This window comes from Centruroides sculpturatus, unplaced genomic scaffold, assembly GCF_000671375.1.
Source record: "Centruroides sculpturatus isolate CEXI.00-Female unplaced genomic scaffold, Cexi_2.0 scaffold1134, whole genome shotgun sequence".
Lineage (NCBI taxonomy): Eukaryota > Metazoa > Arthropoda > Arachnida > Scorpiones > Buthidae > Centruroides > Centruroides sculpturatus.
Genome location: NW_019385510.1, coordinates 54,739 through 67,651, shown reverse-complemented (window position 1 = coordinate 67,651; position 12,913 = coordinate 54,739). Strand labels below are relative to the sequence as shown.

At 29.6% G+C, this 12,913-nt stretch overlaps 1 protein-coding gene across 1 annotated transcript in view; it reads left to right on the top strand.

Annotated features, from left to right (window-relative positions):
* The window catches only part of LOC111639667 (glutamate [NMDA] receptor subunit 1-like), a 42,875-nt gene that overhangs the window by 16,889 nt on the left and 13,073 nt on the right, over window positions 1-12,913 (top strand). Inside the window, exons 6-9 of the mRNA XM_023385580.1 lie at window positions 1,423-1,523; window positions 6,592-6,704; window positions 7,248-7,422; window positions 11,090-11,204. Coding sequence (XP_023241348.1) covers window positions 1,423-1,523; window positions 6,592-6,704; window positions 7,248-7,422; window positions 11,090-11,204 — 504 coding nt within the window. The remainder of the gene's footprint in view (window positions 1-1,422; window positions 1,524-6,591; window positions 6,705-7,247; window positions 7,423-11,089; window positions 11,205-12,913) is intronic.

The following is a 12,913-nucleotide window of genomic DNA, read 5'->3' as shown; positions in this document are numbered from 1 at the left end:
TGTACATTGTTCTCATCATCTGGAAACCATTAAACGCAATGTTTCCTCTTATCAGCCCCAATTTTGCCTTTGGTCACCGTTCAATACCCTGCCTCTATCATAGATCTATTCATCGCGCCAGAAGGGGGCGTTATTGCTTACTTTGAGAAACGCTGAGCTAAAATAAAAGTCAATGTGTTAGAAATATTCAAGTTGTGACCTTCAATAAAAAATAAAAAATATATAAAATGTCAACATTTTATATATATTCCGTCGAATTTTTATATATAGAATTTGTCTGCCGTCGCCCCTCTATATTTCCTTAACGCCCCCCAATTCTCTTTGAGTCTTCTACTGCCCCCCTGAAAGCCTCCAGTGCCCACAAGGGGGCGTTATCGCCCACTTTGAGAAACGCTGCTGTAGACTAATGATAAGACTATTGAAATTTTTTGGGAAAAAACAAATTTATCTAATTCCAAATAAGATTTTTGATTATTGTATATTTTATATTATGTTTTATGAATATTAATGGTATTTAGCATAGAATTTGTATCATTAAAATAATGGTCTTATGAAGTAAAACTGCAAGTTTACAGTACAAAACAAACAGATGAAGACCAGTAAAAATATCGAAAAATGTCCCATCAATCGATATTTTTATATACTTTTCATAATTATTAGCTATTTATGACGTAAATAATATTCTAGAATATATGTGCACTCAGAAATCATATAAGGCATAAATGCATATACATAGTGTTTCCTAAAATAAGAATGGAATCGATGTTCATTAGTCTACATAAGTGACAGAAAATAATTTCGTGTTCATTACAAAGTAGAATACAATATGTACAGAACAAATATTTTAAAAAATTGTAAGACAGTTTTAAACTGTTATATTTTGAAATTTCTTGAAAAAGCGTCGAACATTTCAGAGATTATACAAATCTTATAATTTTCTAATATGCTCTATTTATACATACATTATGTTCTACTTCGTAACGAACACGTAACAATTTTCCTTCACGTATGCAGACTAATGAATACGGCTCCCAGTATTTTGGAAATGACTCCAGTGGTTATATATAATAGATCCTGCTTTACGACTGACTTAAATTTTACTATTATAACTGTATGAATACCATATTTTGCCATAATATTTTTGTTAGATATCTCTGTAGTGTTGTTATGTTGTTAAAACTCAATTTATAATACTAAACATTTAAGAAATGCGACAAAGCGTTTTCCAACTACCAATTAAGTCTTAAAAACAGTGTTCTTTTGTATTTACTTAGTCTACTTTAATTCAAAAAAAAAAAAAAAAACTTAAATTACTGTATTTTCTAATAATTTGCATGAATTATGAATAAAATAATTAAAACTTTGTAATCAGGAAAATAGTAATAGAATGTTTATGTGAATATGAAAAATATAACTTTGTAGATAGAATCTGTGATCGAATATGAACCGGGTATTACTGACATAACTCAAGAATTAGAAGAAAAGAAAGAATTATTTTGTCGTGTATTCATTTTATATGCAAAGTAAGTACATACTTAATATAATTATTTGTTTTTAATATTATTTCAAAACAATTTAAGCTTGGATAGTAATTTTACTACAGAACAATGCTTTTACGATGTAAGAGGAATGAAACTACAAGAACAACTTATTCATTTAATATTATTGAATAAATGAATAATTTATATTGGAAATATGAATCAGAGCTATACGACAATCTTACATTTATAAGTAATAAAACTTTAAAATTTTAAATTAAATCCATTTTTAGAGGATTTTTATCCGCTTCAAAAATAACTAAAAATGCAGCATGATTTCATTTCAAAAAATTTATAATTCGTTGAGAAAAACATTTAAATTTTTTAAATCTACTTATAAATTTAAAAATTTGTATTAATTTTTATAAGTATTGACGAGATGGTTGAAAGGAAACGTGTCACAATAGAGGGATTCATGTTTAATTCTTGTTTTCTTTTGTAGGCCCTATGGAGAATGAATTTTTGTAATTTTATTCTTTATTTCTATTGTATACTTTGTTTTATATTAGGAATAGTATTATTACTTGAATAATTCGAATAATAATAATAATGATGATGTGAAAACGAACATTCGTTCTCCACTTCAATAAGTAATGCAAATCTTGCAAACTTACAGTTTACAGCACGTCATTCGTTGCGACGATTTACATTTCGAGTCCTTGACTCTTATCAGCTGCGTGTTGCAAATAAGTCATAAATTGTATTAATTATACTCAAAACAACTTAAATTAATAGAAAATGGTAATAGCTTATTTGATAGCATCTTTTTAAAGTGAGAATGCAAACTATGGAGTTGAAACTTTATACATTCATTGCCATAAAAATTAGTGCACCAAGAAGTTGTCGGAATTGAACGAAACTGTACATGTGTGAGTGTAATAGTGAAATAAGAAAGTGATTACAAAATGAAAGCAAAAGGATTATTAGGCTACTTGCGGGAAAAACTACAAATGAAAGAACGTTCTAGTACCCTGTTGGGCCACCTCTAGCGTCAATACACAAGGTGACACGGGCGGCATGGAGGCATATAGATGCCATGTGGTGTCCTGCGGCATCTCGGTCCACAGTTGCTACAAGCGGTCCTCTAGTTAGGCCAAACTTCTAGGCTGTCCAACTTGGCAATCCAGGTGATCCCAGACATGTTCGATCGGATCACGGGACCAGGCAGGCCAGGGAAGTTGGCAATGTGGCGGGGGCAGTCCTATGACCACACACTTGCTGTGTGTGGTCGAACATGGTCGAACATTGTCCTGTTGGGAAATGGCAGGCTCTTGAACCCTGCCATTAGAAACAACACATGTGGCTGCAGGATGTCACTAACATACCGTTGGGCTGTCACGGTCCCTTGGATCACAAGTAGATGTCATATATGATAGCACCCCAGACCATCACACCAGCTGTGGGGGCTATGTGTTACTTTAAAACGTAGACAGGATTGAGGCGTTCACCACGTAGTGGTGAACGCCTCAATCGTGGCCTCCAGAAACGAACACGGCCGAATTCAGATTTAGTTTCGGCCAGTGCCCAAACTAAATCTGAATTCGTCTATGTAGACGACCTGGTTCCATTCCGTTGTGATTCAATCCCGTCGGGAGCGACAACAATCCAAAAGGAGGCGACGGTGGGTGGCTGTCAATGGCAGCACATGTAATGGCCACCGTGATACCAAATGTTCCTTACCTAGACGCCTCGAAATGGTACAGAAAGACACAGGGGTCTGTAACGATGGCGCCACCTGTGTCCGGATGGCATACAACTATACGGTCGGCTGTGTGCGTTTTTGTCGGAGGACCAGACGGTCCTTTCGTCTAGTAGTCCTGAGCCTGAGCGCTGTGTGTGGGAGCTATCTCTCGGCCATTGGTCCCATCACCTTTTCACAGTGTTGTTAGAACGGCCTAGATGGCGGGTTATTCGGTTAGATGACCACATGGCTTCTCTCAACCCGATAATCCTTCCCCTCTCAAACTCGGTTAGTTGTTCATATGGTCTTTCAGTTGTGACGTAAATGCATCACTAATGATACAACGTCCCTTTGCAACGTCCCTCTGCAACCACAGACAGGATGCCTTTGCAAACTTTTTTATAAGCTAAGGGGGACTTATTGTGTAATGCCTTCCGCAATGAGTTATCATGAGTCATTATTTTCATATCTGCTTAAGATTTATCTCCATGCCAAGTTTCGCAGCGATACAATTCCTTCTTGGTACACTAATTTTTATGGTAATGGGTGTGTATCTGGAGGAGAACAAAACGTAGACAGGATTGAGGCGTTCACCACGAAGTGGTGAACGCCTCAATCGTGGCCTCCAGAAACGAACACGGCCGAATTCAGATTTAGTTTGGGCACACGTCAAATTACTTCGCTTTTCTAGTTTGCACAATTTATATTTTAAAGAGAATGGAAGTCACAGAGATTTCTATATAATTTTAAAAATTCATATGAAAGACAATAATTTTATAAATTTTATACAATAGGAATTGCATTACTTTGTTTCTTTTACTGGTTAATATTTTGATATTCATCATAATCGCCAAAATTGCTCTCAATGCTGTAGTAGTAAATGGCATCGATAGGTCTATGATCCAGACGTATTCGGTTTTATTTCAATAAATAAAACCGAATACGTCTGGATCAAATAAATAAATAATCCGAATAAATAAATCAGATCCATTAAAAGAACATTAATGGATTGTTTATATTTTTCATTCAAGTCGCATCTCATTGCTCTATAGAAGAATATTCAGTTCCATTGTGGTGGATTTATTTCTTACTAGTACATCCAGACAATTCAATACAATAATATAAAACAAATTATGCGGAAAGATTTTGATATGAAATATGAAATAATAAATTTCCTTTAATAATTATGAAAATTAAAAAAAAAAAGACAATCCACAAATAGATTACTTGCACCGTACAGTTGTTCGTTGCAAGTAATCCATTCATCTATTATAAGCCATGAAACTTCACAATTATATAAGTAACATATAGCATGGAAAGTAATAAAAAAGATAAATCTAGTTACAAAAAAAAAATATGAGAACATAAATGTCAAAAAGTTTTGCTCTTTCACAAAGAAACAACCTAAATTTCTATGCGAGTCACGTCATAACTGTAAGAAGTAAAGCATCCCTGGTTTTAGATTTTAACTGATATATAAGGGAAGATAAAGAAAATGTAGTATGTTTTCCTTCAGTTTTTGAATAATTTTGTAATATAGAGCAAATTTTCTTCTTATTTTCTGTATACATTAACTTACCAAAGTAAAAATAAACATCAGTTAAAAATTTATTTTTCAAAATAAAAATGAAATAAAAATATATATTTTTGAAGACAAAAACAATTTAAAATTATTAAAAGATTTTTAAAATAAAATAAGATAAATAATATTATATAACATTTTAATTGATGAAAACCGAATTCATCAGGAAACGAAAATTTACTTAATTTTCATATATTTATATAAGTTAAAAATAGTTATAAAATTATTTTATAATTATATATTTAATTTATTAAAGACTAAAATAGCAAAAATTGTATTTTATGGTCAATAAATTGTTTCAAAAGTAATCAAAGTAAGTGCTTACATAAAATTTTTAGAACTTGCAGCATTTGCTGAGATTTATTCTTTGCAACACCTCAGGAGAATTTATTCTCCTGTGAGATAAATCTTTCTTAAATTGTATTTTCTATAAAAATNAAAGTTGGTATATTTTAAGATTTTAAAGTATTTATTTCTTTATTTTTACTAATTATTTATATTAATTAAGTATAATTACATTACATTAATTATATAAATAAAAATACAAATTTATAAGGTATCAAAATACCAAGGGATCAAGCTACCTTAAAATATAAGTAAAATTATATTGAGTACAGCTAAACGAATACTACGATTAATATCCTATTTATTACAATTGGATTTTATGATATATAAAGTTTAGAAACATAATAGAAACGTAAAAATGTGGTGGATATAACAAAAGTTTTTGTTTTCCTGCTACTGTATTTATTGATTTTTCGAATGAGTCAACCAGGAAACGGAAGTTGTTGCGATATATAGGTTAAATAATGGATTGCCATAACATCGAATGGCTTAAACAATTATTTTTCTCTGTCAAAAAAGATTTTATAGTCTATTCAATATACCTTATCGATTTACAGAATGAATTAAAGTTGGAAATAGAAGCTGAAAAATGTTGAATAGACACGCTGCAGTTCTTTCGATTTGTTCGCGAATTACTAGTTTTAGAAATGTTTTAAAATTAAATAATAAAATTAAAAAAATTAAGGTTTAATAAGTCACTAAATAATTCAATTCGTAAGTTTTTATTAAGTAGCAGAAGTAGCGTATCTCTTGGATTTAAGATTTAAGTAATCATTGAATATAAGATTTATAGAATTAAGAGAAAAATAAGACACAATAAATTATTAAATTTAATTTTTTTTAATTCTAAGATACTTTAATAGCTAAGAAGTAACATAATATATCACTTTACATCTTTACTTTAATCCAATGTTTTTTTAAATTAATATCCAGTCCAAGATACACAAAACTGTGAGAATTTCTCAATAATTGTCAAGAATTTATAATATTTATTTTACTAGTTTATGTATAATAGCCAGCATATTAATATATTTAAGCATATATATTTTTATAAACAAAATTTTAAAAACAATTTATAATATTGATTAATTATTGTGCAAAGTAGTGTGCAATTAGGGGCTAAAATAGCTTACATATATATAACTAATGGTAATTAAAATCTGTGTTTTAATCAGTTTTTAATTGAAATTCGTGAAAATACATAAGTATTTTTAGATTCACATTTATATAAGTTTTATCTAAAATTTCTAAATTTTTGCATAATTGTAATCATATAAATTACGCTTACAGTTGATAAAAATGTATTAAATTCTTAGAAAATGGCAAAGAAAATATTGTCGCATATGCTCCACTAATAGTTTAGAGAAAGTGCTATTACAGTAACATTATATACAATTGTATTATATTGTGTATATTTTCAATGTTTAACATGTAGATCATTTCAGTACAAAAGATGCAGATGGAATATTTCGTGAAGTAGATAGATTAAATATGACGTCGTCGGGATATGTTTGGTTAGTTTCTGAACAAGCACTTTCAGCACCAACTAAATTGGATGGTAAGTATACATGATAATTCTAATTCAACATATAAAAGTTTTATAGTAAATTAGTTATTAGTTATTTTTAAAATATTTTATAATCAAAAGATTTAAACTTGTAACATGCATTTTTTTATTTAAATAAATATATCTACATATGCAAAGAATATGGCTTAAGAAACAGTTTACAGATTATTCTTGATGTATTTTATTATATTTTATTATAATATTATTACAATTAAACCCATGTTTAAGTTAAAGAAGAGGATTTTAATTTTGAATGATGCAGGCTAAAATCTTATTTTATAAATTATTTGAGATTTACAAGTAGAATCCGAACCCGCTCCCTGTTAGTATTACATAAAGATGTGGGTTCGGATGGATTCAGTTCTTTACCAAATACAGTAGCATTAAAAGCATAGGTAAGTTAGAAAATCATGATTGTCCTATTTCCTAATTCTAGAAACATTTAACAATAATTCTATGAATATAATTAAAAGATAAATTCAAGTTTCAAATACCAGGTCAAAGATGATATTAATTTCAAATGGTATATTTTAGGTATTCTAGGAATACAATTAGTGAATGGAAGCGACGAAGAAGCTCACATATTTGATAGCGTTTATATTATTGGTTTAGCATTGAAAGCGCTTTATCATAAAGAAAATATAACAGAACCACCTTCTAATTGTGATAGTAAAGATAAGAATTGGGAGACAGGAGAGAAATTTGTACAGTAAGTACAGTACATATAATTATTGTTTTCATTATTATAATCACATTGTATTTTATTATACTGTTTAGCATGTTCTTAGTACAATATTTTGTCCTTATCACTTCAATAGCTGCAGAGGCGTAGCGTGGGGGTCAGCCGCCCGGGTCGAAGAAAAATTTCGCCGCCCCCTTATTTAGGTATCTCAATTTAAAAGACTAAAATTCAGTTTCGTCACAGAATAAGTAACGAAAAATTCCGTGCTAATGTTGCCACCTTTTTAAAATCGCCGATCCTGACGGCAGGTGAGGTTTGTTCGAACAGAAGTTCCTGACGCATGCGTATATCATTTTGTAATGAAGAATAATTTGCAGTGCATGCTGGTTCTAAATCAGTTATACTTAGCGACTAGGGAGACTTGGGTAGGAGTAACGCAAGTAATGTAGATGACTTAGCCCTATTGGATATTGGAGGTGTATATGAGTACGAATGAATCGTATAAAAAAAAAAGGTCGACAGGTTGCGCAAGATATCCCCGGACGGCGAGTCGGATGGTGACACTATTCCCACTATTCCAGATCCTTTGAATCGGTCCGAATCGTAAGTGCACGAAAATATGAAATAAAATGGTTCAAATTCTTACAAGATATTATTATTATTTATTGTCAAATTTTTCCGCCCCCTAAAACGTAATTTTGCCGCCCCTAAAAAGTGCCGCCCCTGCCGCCCCCCTACGCTACGCTACTGAATAGCTGACACTTTCCTATCTACCGATATTCTGCGAAAATTGCCATGTAACAATTTATATATTTGTAAGTACAAAAACATATGTAAATTATATGTTTTTATTCAAATATATCGTTCCGGCACAGTTGATCACGTTATTGTGCACCAGAGTGATTCTTGTTGCATTACTTATTAGAAACTTAATGTTCTTTTTGAGGATTCGTGTAGAAACAATTATAGAAGAACCTCTGTTTTCTTCAATAAATGTTTGGCAATAAAAACTTTACTAAAGAGATTTAATCATGTAATACCTTCCTAATGTTTTCTCTGTATAGACAAATTCTTGATAGCTCTAAACAAGATGGCATTCCTATCTTTTTTAACGATAAACTGAGGATTCGCAATAAAACAATATCTTATAACTCCCAATGAACGTATTACTTAGGATCCGTGATAAATATTATATTTTAATGGTGTATTAGTCCCTAAGATCGTTAATAAGTAATAGGAATAAAATCTTGTAATAGAGAAATTCCTGAGAATTCTCAATAAGTCAATACCTTAGTGATAAATGAACCAATAAGATTCCATCTTCTATCTTGTGATAGATAAGTCTCTGAGAATCTTCAATAAGACTATATTGATTAACAGTTATATGCAGAAGAAACTGCATTTATTTCTGATTTGTTACAGACAGGGCAAATAAGTTTAAAGGTTAACTTTCCTGTAATGAAAACAAAACAAAATAAGTATTGTAACAAATATGAAATAAAATCCTATCCTATATGCCTAATAATATAATAAACTTTCTCTTTAGGATCTAATTGAATACTGAAAACTCGTCGTTATAAGTCGAACTCTAATTTCCTATAGGTTCAGTGCTATATATTGAGATCAAGTTCTTTAAAATGCAGATTAAATTATATAATTATTACATATTATTACAATGAGATGACTAATAATAAAGTAACATTTTATACAGCCGCAATATAGAGTTTTTGTCACTCGCAAAATCGAGGATTTAAAAGAATTGAAAGATCGTGAAACGGAGATTTAATTTATACTAACTTGTAAATAATTATTTNCTTCTGGGAAACAACACAATTAAAAGTAATTACCGATAAATCATTTGCATAATGTTACAATTAGTTTATACAGCAATGTTAAATTAATTTAGCATAACCGTTTTATCACAGCTAGCAAATTTATAGCATTTATTTATAACATATCCTTTCGTAGATACAGTATAAATGTTACATATAACTAATGTTAATAATTAACATTAGATATTTGTTAATTTTAAATTCTCTTTTATGTAACTTATTCCACTCTAAAATTCAAATGTATTTTGTTCTTCTGTTGTTGTTCTGATGGCCTATTAGAGGCTGAAAACGTTCCTGTATTAAAAAAATTATAAGTGTTTCTAATATAGCATTAATAAAAATGCAATATACAAAGAGGTAATAACAATTTCTGTATGTTAATTACAATCCTAATAATCTTCTGACTATTTAATTTAAATATAAGGCCTAATTTTGTTAAATTTGTAAAAAATAAAAAAATATACATTTTATAGTTATCATCTTAATTATAATTTAGTAATATATATATATATATATATTACTAAATTATAATTAAGATGATAACTATAAAATGTATATTTTTTTATTTTTTACAAATTTAACAAAATTAGGCCTTATATTTAAATTAAATAGTCAGAAGATTATTAGGATTGTAATTAACATACAGAAATTGTTATTACCTCTTTGTATATTGCATTTTTATTAATGCTATATTAGAAACACTTATAATTTTTTTAATACAGGAACGTTTTCAGCCTCTAATAGGCCATCAGAACAACAACAGAAGAACAAAATACATTTGAATTTTAGAGTGGAATAAGTTACATAAAAGAGAATTTAAAATTAACAAATATCTAATGTTAATTATTAACATTAGTTATATGTAACATTTATACTGTATCTACGAAAGGATATGTTATAAATAAATGCTATAAATTTGCTAGCTGTGATAAAACGGTTATGCTAAATTAATTTAACATTGCTGTATAAACTAATTGTAACATTATGCAAATGATTTATCGGTAATTACTTTTAATTGTGTTGTTTCCCAGAAGAACTTTTAACATTTTTCCGACTATTGTTGGATCCTGGAGGTGTAAAAAAGGACGAAATATGACGGCATTTTTATTTTAATTTAGTGTTTTTCTACCTCTGTGAGTTTTTATAGCAGTATTATACTTAATAGTTTTTATCACAGTTAGTCAATTTACAGCAATTATTTATAATATATTCTTTCGTAGATACAGTATAAAAATTATGTATATGTCTTAATAATATAGCTTTTAAATTGTTTAATTAAAGCCATTTTATAGTAACATACGTAAAATGTTATTACTACTTTGTACATTACATTAAACAGTATTGTTGTTATTCTTTATGCCGTATTAGGTTATTGCAAATGAAATGGCCGACTTTCACTTCTGACGTTGAACGTTTATTAATTTAATTTAAAACTTGCATATTCAATCAAAATTGTCTCCACGAGCATTAATACGCTTTTCCCAATGTAACAGAAATGAATTAATGCCAATTTGATAGAAATCACGAAAATGAGAAGCCATTAAAGATACTTTTTAATGCTTCCTCTCCGTTAAAGACTTTCCTTGCCATAAAACATAAAAGTGGTAGTCTGTTGGCAAAAAGTCTAAAGAATAAGGTGAATTGGGAAGAATTTCATTTGAATACTTTCATTTTTGTGACGAATAATTAAAGAACTACAGACCTCTAAATCATGCTCCTTAACTTATTCAATTCTATAAATCTTTCGTAGCTTAATTAATTTTAACTTTACATTTATTTTTTACATATGAAATTATATGTATATATCGTATATATCTGTTTTACGTTTTAAAAGTTTTAACGAAATTATAATGGTTTTTTTTTATAATATTACAGGCTAAAGAAAAAATGGATTTGCAGTTAAACTCTAATATAATTGTATGGCCTGGAAATTTAACTGTAAAACCTTTAGGTTACATTGTACCGACTCATTTAAAGGTATATAAAATTTTTACGTATTTTTCTAAATTGAATTTATTTTAATTACACATATTATTAATTAATTAATTGTCATTAACATGGTACATTTTTAAGTGAGTTAAAACCCGCAAAAGTTTGATATGCTAAACAATATAATTAAGAAAATATTTTTTAAAGACCAATTTCATTCATTCATGAGTGTTCTCTCCTAGGACAGGTCCGTGGAAAGCAGTCAAATTATAGAATTCTCCTTCTCCAATATTCTCTATTTCGGACATCCTCTTTTATTTCTTTATAAGTTTTGCCTAGTAAAACATCATCTATCAATACTTTTCCTCTTTGTTTCCTTGCATCAACTTTTCCTTCTAATGCCACTCGCATTAATCCTTCTCCTCGCAATATATGACCTAGCCAGTTATTTTTTCTTCTTTGTACTGTTTTTAAAAGAGATCTCTGTTCCTGGATCAAATTTAAAACATCTTCATTCTTAACCTTTTCTGTCCACTTGATTTTTTTCCATTCTTCGCCATAATCACATTTCATATGCTTCAAGATAGTTTGTTTCCTTTTTCCTTAAGGTCCAAGTCTCTGTACCATATAAAGTTGTGCTCCAGGAAAAGCATTTCATTTACTTCTTTTTAAGTGTTTGGTTCATTTTTCCAATAAGAAGGTTCTTATAAAAAGCCATTTTCCCAGCCCTGATTCGTTCTTTGATTTCTTTTTCACATCTGCCGTCTCCCTGAATAATGCCAAGATACCTAAAATGTTGAACTTGCTCTATTTTGTTTCCATCAATTAGGATTTTCAAATCTTTGCTAATTAGCCTTCCAACTTTCATCACTTTTGTTTTAGCTATGTTAATTTTCATTCCAAATTTTTTGCAAGTTTTGTTGAGTTTTGTTACCAAACATTGTAGAGTTTGTTCATTTGGTGCAAGTAAAGCAATATCATCTGCAAACCTAATACTTTGTATTAATTGGCCTCCAATTTTAATTCCGAGACTGTCCTCACTTATGGCTTCATTCATTAATTCCTCAAGATAAATGTTAAAAAGAGTAGGTGAAAGTGTACACCCTTGCCTGACTCCTTTTCCAATACTGCATGGTTTGCTTTCTCCAGTTTTTGTTCGGATNTGTACTTTTAAACAGTGGAATTGGCGAAGGTTCATTATCTAACTTATTAATGATAATAGTATATAATTCTGTATTTTATATCCAAAATTTATTTATTTTTAAATAGGCACGCCTCGTAGTTTTAGTGCTAGGGTATTGGGTATGGTTTGGGCAATGCTAAGTTCTTCCATTTTCATATTTTTTATAATTGAAGATAATTTATGCTTCCATCACTAAAACTTTTGGCGCTGTAAACACGCTGAAAGCACACTTTATGTAATCAGCGCTAAAACTGATAAAAATTAAGTAATATTTAATAAATTAAAGTAAATGTATGCTATATTGAGTAAAAATTTTTGATAATATTGCATAGTATTTTGAATGTTATCATATATACATCCTTGATTAAATGGCTTTATTATATGGTTTATTCTGCGAATATAAACGGAGGATTATTATGACCACACTAAATATATTTATTGTGCATTTGAGAATCGGAATCGAACCTGGATCTATCGATTTTAATATCCCTCTTCTGCATCTTATCCCAAAGTTTGATGATGCCATATTTTGGAGTATCATTTGGAGTAGTGGACATTTCACAATAAAGCTGAC